We start from the raw sequence: 22145 nt of genomic DNA, 5'->3' as shown, positions 1-22145 counted from the left end.
AGACTACCTTTTCTCCATTGTATTGCCTTTGATCCTTTGTTGAAGATCAGTTGATTATATTTATGTGGGTGTATTTACGGGCTCTCTATTCTGTTACACAGATCTATTTGTCTATTCTTTTATCAATACTACACCGTCTTATTCCTGTAGCTTTACAGTAAGCCTTGAAGTTGGGTAGTGTCAGGCCGCTGACTGTTGCTCTCGTTCAACACTGTGTTAGCTGTTTTGGGTCTTTTGCCTTTCCATATAAACTTCAGAATCAGTTTGTCAATATCCAAAAAAATAACTTCCTGAGATTCTGGTTGGGATTTTATCACATCTATAGATCAAGTTTTAGCAATAAGTGACATCTTGACACTATTGATTCTTTCTATCCCTGAACATGGAATATCTCTCCATTTATTTAGTTCTTTGATATCTGTTGTCTGAGTTTCATTGTTTTTCTCATATTGATCTTGTACATATTTTGTTAGACTTGAACCTCAGTATTTCATTGTTGGGGTGCTATTGTAAATGGTAATGTGTTTTAAATTTCAAATTACACTTGTTCATTGCTGGTACATAGGAAAGTGATTGACTTTTGTATATTCATCTTGTATTCTAAAATCTTGCTAAAATCACTATATTGGTACCAGGAGGTTTTTTTCTACGCAGACACTAAAGTCATCTGTGAACAAAGACAGTTTGATTTCTTCCATGCCAATCTGTATACCTTTTATTTCCTTTTCTTGTCCAGTTACATTACTTAGGACTTCAGTACAGTGTTGAAAAGCAGTGGTGAGAGCAGACATCCCTGCCTTGTTCCTGATCATAGCAGGAGAACTTCAAGTTTCTCACCATTAAGTATGATGTTAGTTACAGGGTTTTTGTTCTTTATCAAGATGAGGAATAAATATGTTCTTTGTCAAGTTGAGGAAGTTACCCTTTATTCCTAGGTTGCTGAGAGTTTTCATCATGAAGAAGTACTGGATTTTGTCAAATGATTTTCAGCATCTGTTGATACATAGGTCTATTCAGGTCTAGATACACGTCTACACAGATTGTCTATTTATACTTGTGTGAGTTTTGGCAAACTGTGTCTTCAAAAAATAGGTCCATTTCACCTAGGTTATCAAATTTGTGGGCATAGAATTATTGATAGTACTCCTTTATTATCCTTTTAATGTCCATAGGATCTGTAGTGATACCTCTTCTTTCACTACTAATATTAGTAATATATTTCTTCTCTTTTTTCTTCTTAAGTAGCCTGGCTAAAGGCTTATAAACTTTATTGATCTTTTCAAAGAAGCAGCTTTTAGTTTTGTTTTGTCTATTGATTTTCTATTTTCAATTTCATTAATTTCTGCTCTAATTTTTATTATTTCTTTTATTCTGCTTACTTTGAATTCCATTTGCTCTTCTTTTTCTAGTGTCCTAAGGCAGAAGCTTAGACGACTGATTTTAGATCTTCCTTTTTTTCTAAGAAATGCACTAAATGCTATAAATTTCCCTCCAAGCCCTGCTTTTGTGGGCTTTTACTTCATTAAGTTGTATTTTCAATTTCATTTAGTTCAAAATAATTTTTAATTTCTCTTGAGAGTTCTTCTTTGATCCATGTGTTGTTTAGAAAAGTGTTGTTTAATCTCTAAGTATTTGGGGGTTTTCCAGCTATGTTTCTGCTACTGATATCTAGTTTAGTTCCATTGTCTCAGAGCAGACCTGTATTATTTCTATACTTTTAAAATTTGTTAAGGTGTGTTTTTTGGTCCAGAATATGGTCTAGTCTGTGAATGTTCCTTGTGAGCTTGAGAAGAATGTGTAATCTGCTGTTGTTGGCTGAAGTAGCCTATAGAAGTCAATTATATCCAGTTGATTGAAGATGCTCTTGAGTTCAGCTATGTCCCTACTAACTTTCTGTCTGCTAGATCTGTTAAATTCTTATAAAGGGATATTAAAGTCCCCAACTATAATAGTGGGTTCATCTATTTCTCCTTGCACTTCTATCAGCTTTGCCTCATGCATTATGATACTCTGTTATTAGGTGAATACACATTACAGATTGTTATATCTTCTTGGAATACGGACCCCTTGATTATTATGTAATGTACCTCTTTATCCCTGATATCTTTCCTTGCTCTGAAGTCTGCTCCATCTGAAATTAAGACAGACATGCCTACTTCTTTTGATCAGGGTTAGCATGGTATATTCTCCATCCCTTTACTTTTAATCTATATGTGCCTTTATATTTAATGTGAATTTCTTGCAGAAAACATATAGTTGGGCCTTGTTTTTTGATCCACTTTGACAAACTCTGTCTTTTAATTGGTGCATGTAGATCATCAACATTCAAGGTGATTATTGATATAGTTGGATTAATATCTACTATATATTTACTGTTTCATTTTGTTGCCCTTGATCTTTGGCCCTGTTTTTGTCTCCCACACTTTCTCTTTCTTTTGTGGTTTCAACTGAGTACTTTGTACGACTCAATTTTTTCTCCTTTCTTAGCATATCAATTATACCTCATTTAAAAACATTTTAGGGCTTCCCTGGTGGCACAGTGGTTGAGAGTCCGCCTGCCGATGCAGGGGACACGGGTTCGTGCCCTGGTCCGGGAAGATCCCACTTGCCACGGAGCGGCTGGGCCCGTGAGCCATGGCAGCTGAGCCTGCGCTCCGCAACGGGAGAGGCCACAACAGTGAGAGGCCCACGTACCGCAAAAAGAAAAACAAAACATTTTAAGTTCTTGTCCTAGATTTTGCAATATACATTGACAACTAATCCAAGTCTACTTTCAAATAATACTATTCCACTTCTCAGTACCTTATAAAAACAAAATAATCCTAATTCCTCTTTCTCATCTCTTGTATCATTGATGTCATTCATTTCACTCACACATAAGCATACCTGACACATATATATGTATGTATGTGTAAGTGTGTGTGTGTACACACATAAGCTTATATAATTAAAGACACTGTCACTAATTTCATTTTGAACAAACTGTTATTTGTTAGGTCAATTAAGAATAAGAAAATGAAAGTTTTTATTTTACCATCACTTAGTCATTCTCCACTGTTCTTCCTTTGTTTATGTAGATCTGAATTTCTACCTATTTAATTTTCTTTCTCTCTGAAGAACTTTTTTTTTTTTTTTTAACATTTCTTGCAAGGCAGGTCTACTGGCAACAAATGCCCCAGTTTTTGTTTGTCTAAGAAAGTCTTTATTTCTCTTTCACTTTTGAAGGATAGTTTCACAAGGTACAGAATTCTAGGTTGGTGTTTTAGTTCTCCCAACACTTTAAACGTTTCATTCCACTCTCTTCTTGATTGCATGGTTTCTGAGAAGTGGATATAATTCTGACCCTTGCTCTGGCTTCTTTTAAGATTTCTCTTTGTCTTTGATTTTCTGAAGTTTGGATATGATTTTCCTAGGCGTATTTTTTTGGGGGGCATTTATCCTGCTTAGTGTTCTCCAAACTTTGTGGACCTGTGGTTTGGTGTCTGATGTTAATTTTAGGAAATTCTAAGTCATTATTGTTTCAATTATTGCTTCTGTCCCTGTCTTTCTTCTTCTGGTATTTCCATTATGTGTATGGAAATGTAGTTGTACATTTGTAGTTGTCCCACAGTTCTTGGACATTCTGTTCTGTTATTTTTTTCTCTTTTCTTCTTAGTTTTGGAAGTTTCTATTGTCATATTCTCAAGCTCAGAGATTCTTTTCTCAGTCATGTCCAGTCTACTAATGAATCTATTAAAGGTATTCTTCATTTCTGTTACAGTATTTCTGATCTCCTGTATTTCTTGTTGATTCTTTCTTAGAATTTCCATCTCTCTGTTTAAATTATCCATCTTTTTTCCATGTTGTCTACTTTTTTCATTAAAGCCCTTAGCATACTAATCATACTTTAAAAAAAATTATTGGTCGGATAAATTCCAACATCCCTGCCGTATCTGACTTTGGAGCTGATGCCTGTTTAATCTCTTTAAACTGTGTTTTTTGCTTTTTAGTGTGCCTTGTGATTTTTTGTTGAAAGGAGAACATGATGTTACTGGCTAAAAGGAACTGGTAAGCAGACCTTTAGTAATGTAATGTTAAGTTGTGGGAGAAGAGAAAGCATTCTGCGGTCCTATGATTAAGTCTCTGTCTTCTGAGGAGCCTGTGGCTGTGGAATGGGAATTTCACCAGTTTTCTCAGGGATCTTTCTCCCCTAGGTGGGACAGGATAGCTAGTGAGCAGGGACTGGGTATTTCCCTTCCCCCAGATAGGTTAGGTGCTGATATAATCTCTGCAGATCAGGCTCTCCTCACGGGCAGCCTTGTTAAGAAGGAGAGTGCTCTGACATATTTCTAAACAATCCCTTTTCCTCTCCCTTTGCCAGAAGCAGGGAGGGACCTTTCTCTGGTATTTACTGTGAAAACTTGGTAAAGGTCCTGGAGGTAAAACTCAGAAAAGCCTGGAGGCCTCCTTATTACTCCCCCCGCCGTCCTGAGTTTTTAACTCTCGGACTTGATATATGGGCCTCCAGCAATTCATCAATTACAGTTCAGGTTTTCCACTGTGGCTCTGGTTTCCACAGAGGTTTCTGCTGGTGGGTTTCTGCTCTGGTGCATTGTGATTCTCCGTATCTGCCTGTCTGTCTCTCCAATCTGGGGCAGCGGTTTGCCTTGTGACCTCACTTCTCTTATGAATCTAAGAAAAGTTGTTGATTTGTTTTAGGCCAGAGTAAAGACTTCTGAGCTCCTACATGACAAACTGGAAACTAAAAGTCCCTCTGCTAACTCTTTATTTATTGAAAACAAATAAATTACTTCTAAATCCATGCCAATACTTTTTATTTTATCAGTTTATCCTGATTTACTTCTTTTTAGTTTCTAACTTCAGATAATATAAACATTTCAATACGGTCATACAATTTGGCATGCCTTCGTATGTCCCTAAGCAGCTTTTATAAGTTTCATAGTCCAACAACTTAAATCCTTCATAATTCAGAGTTGAATAACTTGTCTAAACCAGCCATTAAAATAATAAACAGGAGGGCTTCCCTGGTGGCGCAGTGGTTAAGAGTCCGCCTGCTGATGCAGGGGACGTGGGTTCGTGCCCCGAGCCGGGAAGATCCCACATGCTGTGGGGCGGCTGGGGCCGTGAGCCATGGTCGCTGAGCCTGCGCGTCCGGAGCCTGTGCTCCGCAGCGGGAGAGGCCACAACAGTGAGAGGCCCGTGTACCGCAAAAAAAATAAATAAATAAAATAATAATAATAATAATAAACAGGAAAAAACAAAATGGCAGCTTCTTAAAAAAATTAGGATTTTGAATGAGGTATTAAAAAATCATGCATCATTAAACATATGACTACTATTGCATCTATAATTCTGAATTATGTATTTAAACTGCTAGTATTTGAAACTTCTATATTATTTTTCTCAAAAGTATCATAAAATATATATATATAATATTATGTAGCCTTTATTAAGCGATATCTTCAGTTACCGAGGAGATAAAAAGAAATGTCCAGAAGCTTTTGATATCATTGTGGTCAGCATGAATGTTACACAATTAGTGATTCTGCATTACTAAAAATAGAAAACGTTCAACCGAAGGTCCATTTCAAAATATATGTTTATATTTTAAATATAAATCCTACAAATATGTCACATATATAGGAAATCAAATATATTTTAACTGTATGTGACAGGTAGTTTTATATTTCAGGTAAATATTACGTACCCTTTTATCTTTAGTTAAGAATACGTTTCCTTCTTATGTGAACCACCTAAGAATTTCCATGTCCATTCTAAAGATCTGCTATTTCAGAAAACATCATCTTTCTGGCCCAGAAACAATATACACACTTTAAAGATAAAGTACTAAACCTTGCAGTTCACTGAATAATGCAGATTTACAAAGGATTCAGGAAGAAAGTCTGAGCACTGTGTCACCTCACGTGCAACTGACAGTGTCAGTAGCCTGACAACTACAGCCCTACAGAGATATTATTTTCATTTTTTTAACCTAAATTCTACTCTTGGTTTCAATCTTATATTATATGAAATACACAATACATACATTATAATTACACTGAAGTGTAAGTGTATGAAATGTAAAAAAGCAAGTTATAAGAGTATATTTGCATTAGATTTGTATAACAATAAAGCTCACCTCTGAATATGCAAGATTATATGACATAAGCATGAAATTTAAATATAGCTAGAGTTATAATACTGCCAAAAATAAAATTATAAAACTAAGTTAAAATCAAGTTCATAAAAGAAAAAAAAAAATCAAGTTCATATACATGTGCTGTGTGTGTAGAAATATATACATATGCCATAAATATTAATTAAAGTATAAAGGCCGCTTCAGTGATCTAAAGATAAAGTTTTTTTTAGCTCAAAAACCAACTTATCTTTTCCAGTAAGCATTAAAAATATAACAATGGAAAAATCTGGTGTTCTGAATGCTGACTATATAGGGTATATGTGCACATATATATCATCTGAAGAATTTTAAGCTGGAATTTTAGAAGAAATTAAATAATCATGTTTCAATTTTCATTATTTAGAATAAGCTGTTTCATTGTCATCTAAGTCTGTATAAGAACTGATAAATACTTGAGCCAAGAAAAGCTTAAACTCATGAAGAGGATATGGTAATTTTAGGGTTGGACTATATCTATATATGAGAATAGTTATTCTTTTAATATGTCTCAGAACAAGGAATTCACTTATAAAGGCCATAGCTTATTAAAGGGCAGATTGGGCTTATGGTGGAGGGAAGGATTTTGAATCCTCAAAATCTCCATGAGCTGCCTCAAAATCACTAAAAAGAGACATACAATTTTAGCAAAACGCATTTTCTTAAAATCAGTCACCCGCTCCCTCCAAATTAGATTGTCATCCCTTTCCTTTCCCGTAGAGGAATATATGCACTACACGTGAAAACAAAAAGCCTTCTGTCTGAACATCAGAAATGCACTGTTATTACATTTTAAATGCACTCACACAATATAAAAAAGGATGCTGGCATTACAGTGCGTGCACGCGTGTCTGTGTGTGTGTGTGTGTGTGTGTGTGTGTGTGTGTGTGTGTGTGTGTGTGTCCGTCCAGCGCAACTTCAAATACTGCTATTAAACGCATAAGCTGAAACATTTCTATCATTATGGTTAAGGCTGGAATTCGGGACGGTGAGCTACCCAGTAATTCTCAACCTCCCTTCTGAAGAACGCTTTAGGATCCATACCATGAGGGTTATTCTCCAGAGTTAGATATTTACTGGCTCCTGAGATGTTTACCAGCCTGTTTCACAGCTGGAAAAAAAAAAAAAAAATCTGAAGAAGAAAACCCAAGAGGCTTAAACTGCTGAGGATTGACAACTAAAAAGATAATCTAAACGAAGTAAAGTGCTGAGAAAATATCTTTGATTGATGTGATTAGAACAGTACCCTGAAGAAGTAAGGAGGAAGGAAGAAGAATTCAGCGCTGCCTGTCTTTAGTAGTACACGCCCTCAAACAACAATGGGGATAAAGCTGGTAAAACTCCATCAAGATATTCTGGCTCTTTTGTTCCACTCATTAATGAAAAGAAAAGTCCACAAATCTCCTTCATTTAGGTAATTAAGAAATCCTTCATTGAAAAGGTGACCATAATCAAAGAGAAATCTTATGTTATTCTAAACTAAATCCATTTTGATAAGGTGCATTTAAAGATGGCAGTTTTCTGCTGTTGCAGTAGAAATAGATCAGAATAGCTGTGCTGCGCAACAGTTGCCATAGTAACAATGCAAATCCCTTTGAAGCATAATTAATCGCCTAAAAATTTACCAGATGGAACATGGCACTCTTCTTCAGAACGTTTTTTCATTTTCTTTTACAATATTATTATAATACGTGGTATTATCATACATATTTCTATCATAAAATTATGTAAAATTACTTTCTTGAAATTATTGCTATTTTCATACATTAATCACATTAGAAAGAATCCTATTTTATCTTTAAAGCCTAAAGACAATCTGAACACGTTAAGAATTCATCTGAAATCAGGATAGAAAAAAAAAAAACACCTTTTCTTCAATAAATGACTATCCTTATATTTTTTCTTACCTCTGCTTTTAAGTCTATCAGATAAGTATCCTATTTACCCTCAGAATCCTGCAATGCAAAAATGTCCGCAATATAAATGACACAGAAATACAGCTGCATGAGAAATAAAGCAGATAAAAATCACAGAAAATTAGAATTACAACGTAAATATATCTTACTCTTTGTAGTCCTTCATAGCAATCATCTTGCTCAAACCAATGCGAAAGGTAAGTCATCCAAGCCATAGAATGTTCCTACTTTAATCAAGGCAATTGGAAACCGGCTTCAGAACAGTCAGCACCTAAAGTAATAACAATGTGTTTCAACCAAAGGGGTTTACCAAACTCTGCCTTATGAAATGTTGTTCAGTACAAGACACTAGAAGTACATACACATTTCAGCTGAAACAGTTTTAATAATTTATAAATAACGGTGTCTGTAAAAATAATGCTAAAGCAGAAAGGTAAGCCTATAGTCAAATAAGAAATAAATCAAATGATAATTATGTTGTTGTACTAGACAATGCTATGTCAAATACTTCATTAGCCCTTCACTTTTCATTGTTCTGGCGTAGAAACACATGTATGACACGTAAACATCACTGCAGCTAGTTGAGAACATCTTTATCTCACTCTAAAAATATACCAAATGGGACATGGCACCCTTCAGAATTCCTCTTCTTCCTTATTCTCTAGAAATATTTTCAATAATATCTGCTTGAAGCCCCAGGTCAAAATAGTTGGGAATAGGCTTCCACAGGAAGCTCCAGGACTCGTACACTCTGGTGCTCATTTTGTTTCCATCTTGCTGACTTCCCCGAATCTGGACCATGCTTTCTGTCCTGCCCTTGGGTTCCCACAGAGCCCCTGGTTCCTGGCTAACTGCTCAGAATTTGCATCTCCTGCAGAGTCCCACCCTCTGGACTGGTGGTCCTTCCTTGCTGTCTCTCTTGTCATTGCCTATCCTATTCTGAGTTAGAGATCTGTGTCTGTGTCCTGCCTTACGCTTTTTTACCCCGCCCTGGATCTATATCTAGCGCCTACCCAGGGTATATCTAACTATCTTGCCACCATTTCAGTGGTTGCAGTCTCTCATGCCAAGCCCTTAAACTCCATTTTAAAGTACCTACTGTACCTAGATCCCGCAGCCTTGTATCTGGTAATCTCAATATGAACATCGGTAAAGCCAAGCTTATCCCTTTCCAGTGATAAGAATCCCTTTCTACTGCCCCCCAATAGTCTTTCATTTGCCCTGCATTCCCTGTTCCAGTGACCAAAACTATACTCGACGGTAACCCGAAATAAGAACAGCGAGCCATCTTTGATTCTTTCACCACTTTCCCCTCCACCTCCTGCTACATTTGATCACCAAGTCTTAACAACTACCTTTAACATGTCTCTTCAAAAGCCCCTTCCCTCCATCCCTAACGCCACTGTCTTGTGCAAACTAATGAAATACTTTACTTACTAACCTCCCTGCTTTCACTGCAATTCCTAAACATGTTCTATACCAGCATGGTTTTATGCCTTTAAGTTGTGAAATGCTTTTTCCTGAGCTGTCTTACCTCTTCCCCTTTTTTTGTGACTAATACGCTGTATCATATTTATCAAGACCCAACTTAATGTCCCTTTTCTTTGAAGCCTTTCACAAATGCACCAAATCCCTCATCTGTATGCCTCTAAGTCTATATTTGTGTGCACTGGATAGTGATTATTTGCAGAGACAAAAACTGTGAGTTGCCCAAGACAAAGGAACATGTTTTATTCATATTTGCATAGAAGGTACAAAATGTTTGTTGCGTGAATTGACACATGCTAGAAGAGTTTGTCAACTAGTGGTAGTTCACATGAACCAAGGGGTGTGTGTGTGTGTGTGTGTGTGTGTGTGTGTGTGTGTGTGTGTGTGTGTGTACACATAACTGCAACTTGGAAAGGGGCTAAAGAAATGTATCCAAATTACAGGTAATATACTCATCAACAAGGGAAATGGGATTACCATTCAATTCCTTGCAGAGAAATGGCTAATCAAATTATTTCAGAAATTAATTTTTAAAGGGAAAATAAAATGCAAACTTGAATTGGTAAAATTAGTTTATAATCATATAAGGTACCAAGTATTTACTATGTCACTATAAATACAATATAGTTAAAAGGAATACCTTGTTTGTAGGGCACGTTACAGTTCTCATGTCATACTTCCTGACCTTTTTCCATGAGCACTATTTACCATATTTGCAAGAACTAAGAAAAGTAAAATATTTCACATCATGGAATCTCAGATGAATATTATCTTGCATAAAAATACATATTTTTGATTGTATTTCAGGTATTTTGATTATCTGAGAGTGCATAGAATCTGGTTCATTTAGTATAAGAATGGCCAATAGTGTTCAACTCTCACATCTCCTTGATGGTCTGGAGCGCAGGGTTGAAACCTTTAGCTGATCTCAGAGCGGAAGCATGTCACAATCACTTAGCAGTAACTGAAACAGGAAGGAGAAAGTCATGGTGACATCTACTCCACATCTTTACATCTGTGTATTCCTCCACGGGTCTAACTGACTAATTTATTGTTAAAATCACAAATTTAACTTAATTCGTAGTCAGAAAATTTTTCCTGCCTTTTAAGATTAGTGATGGAAGGAAATGAAAAGAGCCAAAGGCTAGATGTCATTGTGTTAAAGAAAATAAATAAATAAAGTAAAATGGCTTGCAACGTCAGAAAACTTACTGCAGGGATTCATACAACACACAAGTAACCTGTGGTCTGACTGCGGGTCATGACCTTTTTATATCCCTCTCTGCACCTATACCTTTTTATGAGCTCATCACGGGCCGACTATATACCCTGGCCTGTTGCCTTTGGACTTGCCGTATGACTTGCTTTCCCCAGCGATATGTGGGCAGAGGTCAGAATGTTCCAGCTCCAAGCTCTGGCTGTAAGGCTTGCTTCCTTTCACACCCATCAACATGAGGAGGACATTCCACAGCTACCCTCCTGTAGGGAACAGGGTGGGGCTGGGGAGGGGGGAATGCTACTTGCCCCCCAACAGGATCTGACTCTCTAAAAGTAGTGGCTGAAATACTAAGACGCTATGGAGAGCTTTTCATAATCTCATGGGACTGGAGGGAAAAAAACTGGCGTCCATATGCTGCCAAGGAAGAAAACGGCCTAATAATGGTGCCCTTTCAGTGAGAACCACGTGGGTCCACACCTTAACACTAGCGTGAAATAGACTCTCCTTTACAAAGACTGAAGTTCAGCTTCAAATAGATTCATTCGATGATTGCATTGAGGGGGTCTTCCCTACCCTCATACTTTCCAAAAGCAAAAGCATATTCTCTCTGGAGAAAGAGAATATTAAATCGTCAGGCTGCAAAGCGATCAAGGGAATTCCAAAGAGTGAGGAGACCAGTCGGGGGAGATGGGGAGACAAACAGACTAACGGCTTCGCCTTTGACGGGGAGTGGGAGAAAGAGGCGACTGCCATCAAAGCGGGGAGGAGAAAGTCAGATAAAATCTGCGGAAGTCCTAAAGGCCGGTATGAGCTAGAGCATCAGTTCAGAATAACTGGAGGTCCCCGGTGCAAGCTGGGTTGCACTCACCTGTCAGATCTTCTCCTCAGGCCTCAATCGGGGGCTTAGGAGAAAGAGGGGGGCAAATCAGACATAGTCCCCCGTAGTGGCTCAGGCACATAGGAGGCACTTGGCTACTGAGAGCTGACAGGCATGCAACTCTGTATAGGCCCCTGAATCCTTCTCCCAAAGGAGCACAAGCCTTCAGCTACTCGGAGAGAGGAAATACATACCCTCACTCCCAGGGACAATGGGGAGGGAGTAAAAGCAAAGCCCATCTGCTTCTAGGGAGGGACAGATAACCCTCCTTCCTGCCCACAGAACTGGGAGAAGGGAAGAAGCAAAAGCTACCAGCCCCTGGGGGGTGGGCAGGAAAACATCTTGGGCTCCCATCCTGAACCAGAACGAAGCCCAGATCTGCCACTGAAGAGGTGCTTTCTCTCTTACTCAGCACCCACCCCAGATATAAAGTGGAGTTTGGCTGCCTCAGAGCGGGGTTGAGGAGAGGGAGACACACAAGTCTCCCCTAAAAACCAGATTCCCGCAATCTGGGAGTTCAGATGATAGGACAGTCGTACACTGGGGTACTATACAATAATTAAAATGAACCATACACAGCGAAACGGATGAACCATACAATGTAATGATGACCGAAAGTCACACATGAATATCATAGGATTCTAATATTTATAAAAGTTTAAAGACCAGCAAAGTTAATCTATGCTACTAGAAGTTATGAGAGAGTTTTCTTCAGGGAAAAGGAAGTAGTGACAGACAGGAGCCATGAGGGAGATTTCTAGGAAGCTCACAATGTTTCTTTTATGCTAATTATGCTGATGTGGAAATTTGCTGGTACAAAACAGTAAATTGCACATTTCTGCTGTCAGGTATATAATCTAAATAAAAAGAAATTATACACTAAGAATCCACAGCAGTGCTTTCTAATACTAACAAAATTAAGAGGGGAAAATAAACTGAAATGACTTGTCCACATATAAGTAGGTGTTGTATAATTGGATTATATTTTCTAACTTCACTTGGACACTTTCATTTATCTTTTTATTTTGCCCCTAGAGTTTCCTGCCCCATTTACCACCCCCAGCCATCATATTTTGCAACATGTTAAGTCTTTCTCTGAGATATGCACTAATGCTGCTTTAACCCACAAGTATTTTTAGAAGCAAGGTCAGGGACAAGCGGATGAGGAAGGTGGACACAAGGAATAAATAATCTCACAACAGGAAACGGGTAAAAACCAAAGTCTGCAAAGCAAGCAGCAGGGGACTGAGATGGGCTAGATTAAGGATATGCATTTGGGGGTCCACAGAAACACCCACAGAGTCTGATGACTCAGCGTGATGGTTCACAGTGGATGCCTGCTAATGCCACGCCCATAGCAGATCCTCGGACTCCTCAGTCGGTACTATTCCACAGGGGTGTGCCCCAGAGCAATCTCCACCAGCACGTGCCTAAACGCTGGCAGCGATGACCTTCCAAAAATATTAAACAGCTACATCCTAAGAACAATTTGAAAGCTCACCCTTGGAAAACAACAAATCAATATAGCTGACAACACCCTCCAGTTACTGGTGATTCTAACCACTGGTAACAAAGTGACAATCGATACAGTATACTTCTCTTTAGCTTAGGTCACATGATATTTTTAATATGTAAGAACAAAAATAGTTGAAAATGAAGTATTTTTACCAGAAAATCTGACTATATGAAAAGTAAAAATAGGGCTTCCCTGGTGGTGCAGTGGTTGAGAATCTGCCTGCCAGTGCAGGGTAGACGGGTTCAAGCCCTGGTCTGGGAAGATCCCACATGCACCGCGATGAAGACAGTGGCTCCCGCTCACCACAACTAGAGAAAGCCCTCGCACAGAAACGAAGACCCAACACAGCCAAAAATAAATAAACAATAAAATTTTAAAAGGTACTATAGTCATGTCATAGGTACTACGTGAAAGCGCACTAAACAGAGGGAGCAGCAAAAGCAGAGACTCTGACCAGGAAGCACTCCGGGGAGGCTTGAGAAAGAGAAAAATCGATCAAAGTATATAAAGATGTGTATTCAAAGGTCAGGGTCACAAACATATCACCATGCAGAGAGTCAGGGTAGTTTTCTTGAACTCCTCTTTGTCCTATTCAGAAGTTTGTTAATTTTCTTAATAGAAATCTATTGCCTACAGTAATTTTTTTAAAAACCTAAAAATATCATGTTGAAAATCAGTGTTTAAAATTTGAATACACTATATGCTCAGAGTGATGCAAAAAATTCTAGTGAGCACATATAGTTAATATGTTAGTATTTACTATACGTGCTCATTAGAAAGCATTTGGAAATTGCCAAAAAAAAAAAAAAGTGGAAGGTTTTTTTTTAAGCAGCCACTAGCCCACTGACTTGAGATCTTCTTCCTCTGTCTAGTATCCATAATTCTAAATGACCACTATTTTCACTGATATGTACAGCCATAGGTTATCAAGGATAAATATAATTTAAAAAAATCTCTAAATCGGTGCATCTCAAAGTGTGGTTCTCGGGTCTCTTGCATCAGAATTAACTGAGAAACTTGCTAAAAATGAAGATTCCTGGATCACAATCTAGGGCCAGTGGATCTTGGGGTGGAGTCTGGAAACCTGCTTTTTAACATCATTTCCAGATGATTTATATAGCAGAGTAAAGCTTGAGAACTACTTACTCAGTTCAACAATAGCAAAGATGTTTATCAGATAAACTGCCTCTGGTAACTTCTACTGACCAGATTAATCTCTTAAATTTCAATCATTCCTAAATTTACCTTTCATGTGCTTGGCAGGACATTATATCTCAGCATCCCCAACATATGTCAAATCCTAATGTTCTTAAAAGCTTAGATGATAAAATAGGTCACAAAGTACAGTATTAACCTATGTTAAAATCCTGGATTAGATAGCAAATAGAAAAGAATAAGGTCATTATGGTTGTTCTAGTTTGGACTCACAGAATGACCACTTATACCAGTATGAATTCCAATTTGATCAGCAAAACAAAGGATTATAGGTAAGACGGAGAAGACCAGAACACTAATTCAAAGATGTGGCAAAGTGAATGTAGTTATTTCATCATCCATCTATATACTTAATCTATCATTCATCTAGATATTTATTTTTATACTTCCTACATTTTAACCACCAAAGTGAAAATTATATGGATTTGAATTACGAAATTAGATTTTCAAGGCGCTTGAAGGATTACAGAATCTCTTGACCTGCAATGTGGAAAAGATTTTTAATTTGATCAAAGATGTAATACACTTTTCTTGAACAATAGGGCCATTCATATACCTTCAATTAACCATTCTGAGAGACTCAGCCAAAGAGAAATAGAAGAGTGAGATCACGTATTTTTCACCCATAAACTAAGAAGAGGTAAATATTCCACTGAAAGAGACATTATGAAAGTAAACACGTAAACATTGTCATAAAAAAGATGTAGGATTAAAGCAAAAATAAGTAGCTTTATTTTTATAAATAGGATCATTCCTCATGAAGGAGGACTTGAGAAGCTATGGCATGAATTGTTCTGTAAACCTGAGGATGCCTGTCCCCCTTTGAATTCATCTGTTCTGTAAGTTGGACATTGTATATGAGTTTTTAAAGTAGGGTGGGTCTTTATGTTATCTGTGTCTGAAAATCAGGATTCTCATTTGGCAGAAACAGTCAGTTAGACTGGCATTTTCATGTTCTGGGCCAAGGGTGTTAAAATTTATTTTTGTCAAGGGCTTCCCTGGTGGCGCAGTGGTTGAGAGTCTGCCTGCCGATGCAGGGGACACGGGTTCGTGCCCTGGTCCGGGAAGATCCCACATGCCATGGAGCGGCTGGGCCCGTGAGCCATGGCCGCTGAGCCTGCGCGTCCGGAGCCTGTGCTCTGCAATGGGAGAGGCCACAACAGTGAGAGACCCACGTACCAAAAAAAAAAAAAATTTTTTTGTCAAATGCTGAGAAAAACCAGCAAAGGAAATCAAATGGATTTAAAGCTTGAAAGCTTTAAGAAACAGCTCACACCAAGTCACTACATCCAAAATTTCTTTTATATATGCATCCATACATTGATAGGAGGCCGGAAATAAATCCTAAAGTTTGATAAGTAAGGAGTTGTATCAGCTAAGGCAGGACCAGTGCATATATGAGACAGGTTACTAATCTAGTCAACGGGCCACCTGTCAAAAATTATTCCCTTAGCCACCATAAAATTCCCACAAAGATGAACTAATGTAATTAATAATGCAAGTGAGATATTGTGTCCAAAAAGCTACTATTGAAATTTAAATGTATCCACAATTGTATTCAATATCTTCAGGAATGAGTTCATTTATTTAGTAGTTTAAGTAAAGTTTCAAAGGTGGAGTTGTATACGAACACTACCAGTTCAAGAGAGGACTAGGTCCAGTGGCACAATGTACCTTCTATCAGTACCTCTAAAGCGTGACCTTGCGTTAGAATCACTCGAGCCTCCTGAAAACACTGATTCCAGGTGCTCCCTCAGATATTCTGATTTGGCAGGGCTGTGGCCTGGAAGTGTGCACTTCTGACATGCTCCCAGGGGATGCTGGTCTAAGATACATGTCGAATAACACCATTCTAGATGGCGTCTAGTACCAAAGGGTCAGAAAGTCTAGAAAATAAATGCGTCCAACTTCAAAATTTTACCCAATGGTAACCATAATCCAGGCTTCAGATGTAACTTCCAAAAGCTTCTTATTTCTAACATTCAATTGTAGATGTGATGGCTATGTACACTTAAGTACCATTGAGGTGCATTAGGATAAAGAATTTATAAGATAACTGGATCCCCCCCAAATCACAGAAGACTTTGCAGAAAAACTTAAATCATATTAATGAGCGAATCAAAAAATTTTACAAATTGTGGGAAAACACTTTTTAATTAATATTTTAAGCAAACTTTCCATATGATGAGACCAAACACATGCAATTTGTTCATTATGTACAATAGTTACTTAAAAAATACAAAAGTGATCTAAATCTTAACTACTCAAACTTTTGAATTAGTCACTTGAAGAAATATAATAAAAGAGAAAGGTGATATATTTTTACACCTCTTTAGGGAGCAGCACAATGCTGAGTGTTAGAGCCTGAGGTTCCAGACCAGCTTTCCCATTGAAATTTTCCCAATTTTGAGCAACTTAATTTTTGTGTGTTTAGTGTTAATGGTGTTAGATTGACTGGTCTCTAAGAATCCTTCTAGCTTAAATTCTGAAATGACTCCTTCAAACCTGCTACCATGTTTATCTTAAAAATAAAATTTGCATAACTCTTTTCATTAAGACTCATTCAAAAAGTTTTATCTTAATGGGCCAAAATTAAGTATTACCTACTTTTTATTAACCAACTATTCAATTTTCAGGGCTCCATGTGGCGCTGTATTGTATTGAAAAATGAAGTTTTTCCAACAGCACATCATACACGACTGCTCTGTGTAATGAGAACTATTTTCTGCTTTCCAATTGGAAACTTTTTTTGTGTATGAGATAATGAAATTGAGCTTATTATACATAATTGCAAATGAGCCCACCTGAGATACTGGTACATGCTCATAACTTAAAGTGTCAACAACTGGAAGAGAACAACAAGTCTGAACATAAGGTAAATTACTTAACAACCTCCACTATGAGTTCTCCACATCTGAGCATTCAAATTTATAAACCAAATTTTAAATGGTGTAACATCCTCACCGAAGCATGGAAAATTATTTCTTGCATCTTTTGATAAGAGCTTTCCTGAACATGACAGTTATCAATTATCCCTTTAATAGCAAATAACATTGCTGAATTATCTCCTATGATCTTACTGTGCAAGATTTGCCTGTTTCTGTGACACATATATTTCCTAAACTAGAATACAGACTTCCAGAATTTTAGGAGATAATTAGGCTACTAAATCAATGTTGTAAGTACCTGTAAAGTAATAAAAAAGTAAGCCTTTATCATTATTAAAAAAAATTATCTCACTCAAGTAGCTGATAATGTGATATCTAGATGCACGTGCCACCTGTGGCTCCAATTCCAGGTTGCTTTTTTTTTTTTTAACAAAGTCTAGCCTATTTCAAGTTATATTTGTTTAGTCATTGAGATCAAGTAAAAACAACCTGAAACTTGTCTCCTCATGTGACAGCCCATGTTTTACCATGAGAAGTTTTGAAATTCTTCTAGTCAGTCATGATGGGATTTTTTTCCCTTTCAATACACAAAGGCAAAGGTCAAAGTTGATCATTTTAGTGTATTTCTCTACCAATTTTTATAACCGAAGTTACAAGTCCTTCTTGAACAGTAACAGTAACCTCAAGCAAGAGGAAGCTTTTCCTTTAGGATCTGTTTCTCTACAGAGTAAATTCTTTGGGGAATTTCTAAGATTCTCTCCGGGTATCCATATCTAATTTCTTGCTCATCAATCTCCAAGGAACAGTCTCATCAACAGTGAGAGAATCATCTCCACGTGATTATCATAGAACACAGCATGGTCTTGGATGCTGAAAAATGCCAGCCACTCTTGGTCTAATATATGTTTCTCACATGAAAGAAAAGGAGGTGTCAGTTGGTAAGAAATGCCTCCCAATCTCCTAATATGATTTCTATGGATTATAATATTCTCAGTAAGATCTCTGTTCCTGAAGACACACTGGAAGCTACATACATAATTTCACTTTAATATTTCAATCTGCTACATGGAATAGATACAAAATACAAGATGAGATAATTCAGCAATTGCAGAAAGTAGTAGTAATGTTTGTATACTCATCATTACCATGAATGGCTGGGTAAACACGTTATTCAGTAATCTGGTAAACCATTACCTTTCTTGCATATTAGATCTGATTTTGAATAAATTCTGGAATACAGGAAGGACATGTGAATCCTTCCAAATTGTTTGAATTTCATTTTAGTCTTCATTACAGAGTTTAGGCAAGCAAAATTACGTAGTATGGAGAATTTGTACATATTTTATTGACAGGGACATCTAATCAGTCATGTTGGACTTCCAGTATCTACTGGGGCAAAAGAAACAAACAAACATACTCTTACTCTTCTCTGAGCAATATAAAAGCTGCTGCAGCTCACCCATGCTCAGGCTAAGGGCTGCAGGGTAGAGTCCACAGAACACAACAAAAAACACTCTAGCCCTAGAAGTCCGTCTACTGGGAGCAGAGGAATTTAAAAACATTATTTTCTAAGCTAAATTGATTTGCAGCTTTCGAATATATAGGATTATTGTGTGAGTAGTAACAAAAGTTTTTAGTACAGCAATATTTAATCATTAAAGATAAAAAGAATGAAGAATTTCAAACTTTTAAGTAAATATATCTTTTTTTTTTCAGAGATACCCACAGTTCTTTAAGTATTCCTATTACTATCAACATAGGGAAAATCAGCTCAATATAAGTAGCAAAATTCAACTAGCCATTTTAATATAGAGTAAGTTTGTGGAGCTCACTTAAGAAGTATATGAGTTTTCTTTCCATTGGGCCCTTTCAAACAAGCCTTGGTTTATTCCAGTGGAGCAAACTTCCCAGGAACTCTCAATGCAATGACCTAAACCTAGCATTTGTAACATTAATCTCTAAACTATCACCTAAAGCACGGTTCCCCAAACTCTGATGAATTAACTGACAACTTTTCAAAGGCATTTAATTACTGTATTTAATTTTAGATCACAGAACAGGAAAGACTGTCAGACTTATTTCTCAGATCTCTGCCTTCACACAGGTAAGATGTGACCATGCTCACTTTCTTGCACACTTAGGCCAGTGAGGCAGAATCTCAACAGGATGTAAGAGAGCTTTTCTGCAGGGGCTGTCCACACCACAAGCCCAGAATCAGCTCCACTAATGCCAATAAGAGGGAGACAACATAACACCCAAGGCCATGCTGTGTTCTATGATAATCTCACCAAGACTATCCTCTCACTGTTGATGAGCCTAGGAGATTTGTGAGCAAGAAATCAGATATGAAAACCTGGAGAGAATCTTTGAAATTCCCCAAAGAATTTACTGTTAGAGAAACAAACCCTAAAGGGAAAGCTTCTTCTCACTTGAGGTGACTTAAAATGTTCGAGGACTCGTAATTTCGGTTATGAAAATTGGAAGGGAAATGAGTTTCTCCGAAGGGTATCTATTTCTGAAATACTCAGACAATGAAAGAAATGCAATCTCTCTCTTCAAACCATTGTTGGAGACTTTTAAATAAAAAAAGTCAACAAATACATATACAAATGGACATGGAAGTTACAAAACAAGGGTGCTTTACTTCTGATACATGATCCAAGGCATCACTAAACTTCATTCAAATCAACTGCTTTTACTTAATATAGTAAAAAAAAAAAAAAAAAAGTCAGCTCCAATGCTTGCTCCTTTTAATATCTGCATGCAAAAAAGTAAGTCTGGGTTTGTTAGCTTCTGAAAAATAGGAAAGATTATATTTTTAAGATTCGCTTAGCACACAGTGCGCCTCTGAGATTCAATACTGTCTTTTTTCTGGGACGCGCTTCCCTTTGACCCCAGGGTTTCTTGCCGCAGCCTGAGTACGAAGGCCACCTTCAGGGGGGCGGGGGTCCTTACAGAAGCGCCCGTGGGCACAGTAACGAGAGCGACAATCTAGACTCTGTACGCACTGAGGCTGAATAAGCTTAAAACATAAGGCAGTGTCCCCGGTCAGGGTCGCAGGTGACACTCCAGGGGCAGTTCAGAGGCGCAAGGGCTGCTGCTGCTTCTGCTGCGTCCCGTCGTCGGCCGGTGAGCGGCGCGGGCGCTCGGGGCCTCATCGCCCGCCAAGCCCCACAGGACGCGCGCACGCGGGTCCGCGACCGTCGCGGGGGCGGGCGGACCCCCACCAGCCCCGCGACGCCCCATCGCTCGAAGATCGCCCTCCTCCAGCCCGCGTCCGCCTGCGTCTCTCGCCCTGCGGCCCGCAGGCCCCTACCTGCAGGACGAGGCGACCGCAGCGGCGGACAGCGGAAGGTGCTGAAGCGGGCGCGGCGGCCGGACCCGACCCGCACCGCCCTCTCCTCCTGCGCCGCAGGCTCCGAGGCTGCGCTGCCGGGCCGCGGGGTCTGAAGGGCGCGGAGGCGGGCTCCGCAAGCCTGGCAGCGCGCGCGGCACTCCGGGTCCCGCTCCGAGCCCCACGTGACAGCCACACTGGCCGCTGATTGGAGTGCCTGGGGAGAGGCGGGGGCGGCCCCTGACCCCCGGAGACTGTGCGCGCCCAGGTGGTTACCTGGCAACCGGGAGTCGGCTCTGAAGTTGTGGTTCCCAGGCCCTGGGTTAGGCTTCAGCAGAGTTTACAGGGAGGCTGAAAGTGGAGGAAAGAACAGTGAACCGCCAGCGTTCTCACCACCTAACAGATTCCGCACACCGGGTTTGCACTTTCTAGGAAAATGAGTCAAGTATACAATAAATAAATCACCCCATCTTCTTGAGGAGCCTGAGGGAGGGAGTTGAGCCTCCTTCAGAGTCTAGGCTACACTAGCCTTGATGCTCACCTGGAAGGTGAGTACAGAATGCGGTCTCTTCTGCACTTCGTTATCGTCTGATTGGGCTCAAGAAGCTCTGTGCAAAACTCCTATGAATGCGATTTGTCTCTGTTGGTGGATTTGTATGTAGTTAATACACCTGCCCTCAAAGTGTGCAAACTGACATTTTCCTTGTGGAATCTGGTTGAATGGAAATGGCACTGTCATTCATATTTCCTTCTTCGTATCTCTGAAATATCTTCACTACCAATGACCTTTATCAAACACCCAGGAGAAAATAAACCTTCATATACTCGGAATATGTGTTTAATAACATTTACTGAGCTCTAATTATATGTCAGACTCTGAATAGTTAATAAATTTTTTGGTTTTTTAATAGCATTTTTCAGATCTTTTAAAAAATTAATTAATTAATTAATTTCTTCATTTTTGGCTGCCTTGGGTCTTCGTTGCTGCGCGCGGGCTTTCTTTAGTTGCGGTGAGCAGGCGCTACTCTTCGTTGCGGTGCGCGGGTTTCTCGTTGTGGTGGCTTCTCTTGTTGCGGAGCACGGGCTCTAGGCGCGCTGGCCTTCAGTAGTTGTGGCTCTTGGGCTCTAGAGCGCAGGCTCCGTAGTTGTGGCGCACGGGCTTAGTTGTTTGGCGGCATATGGGATCTTCCCGGACCAGGGCTCGAACCCGTGTCCCCTGCATCGGCAGGAGGATTCTTAACCACTTTGCCACCAGGGAAGCCCCTGAATAGTTAGTAAATTATGGTTTGCCCCAACCGGCCAACCAGCGAAACTCCCTGGACGTAATTCTGACCCTCCTATGCCATACACTTTTTTTTTTCATACACTTTTTTCTTACAAAGTATTCTGTGCAGACTGTTCCCTATCACGGCACTTAGCATTCTGTTTTGCAAATTAAAATTGACTTAAAAGTTACCTCTCCACATAGACAAACTTGTCAAAAGCTAGAATCAGTTCTTACAGGTCTGTTCTCTGCA

The 22145-nt window shown here is 38.9% G+C and overlaps 1 protein-coding gene across 9 annotated transcripts in view; it reads right to left on the bottom strand.

Moving 5' to 3' along the window:
• The window catches only part of WDR17 (WD repeat domain 17), a 79388-nt gene extending 58322 nt beyond the window's left edge, over window positions 1-21066 (bottom strand). For 6 of the 9 annotated variants that reach the window (XR_013825433.1, XM_079908930.1, XM_079908924.1 and 3 more), the window contains exons 1-3: window positions 20611-21066; window positions 10462-10543; window positions 8241-8362 (exon numbers count right to left, since the gene is read on the bottom strand). Coding sequence is in view for 7 of the 9 variants with exons in the window: in XM_079908924.1 (XP_079765050.1) it covers window positions 8241-8306 (66 nt within the window). In the remaining 2 variants the exon portion in view is untranslated. Of the gene's footprint in view, window positions 1-8240; window positions 9197-10461; window positions 11038-20610 lie in introns of those variants that run through there. The other 3 variants (XM_079908927.1, XM_079908925.1, XM_079908926.1) reach the window with 3 other exon arrangements.
• Between the last annotated feature and the right edge of the window lie 1079 nt (window positions 21067-22145).

Source organism: Stenella coeruleoalba (assembly GCF_951394435.1).
Source record: "Stenella coeruleoalba genome assembly, chromosome: 21".
Classification (NCBI taxonomy): domain Eukaryota; kingdom Metazoa; phylum Chordata; class Mammalia; order Artiodactyla; family Delphinidae; genus Stenella; species Stenella coeruleoalba.
The sequence above is the reverse complement of the archived record's forward strand: the minus strand, read 5'-3'. Positions and strand labels throughout refer to the sequence as shown.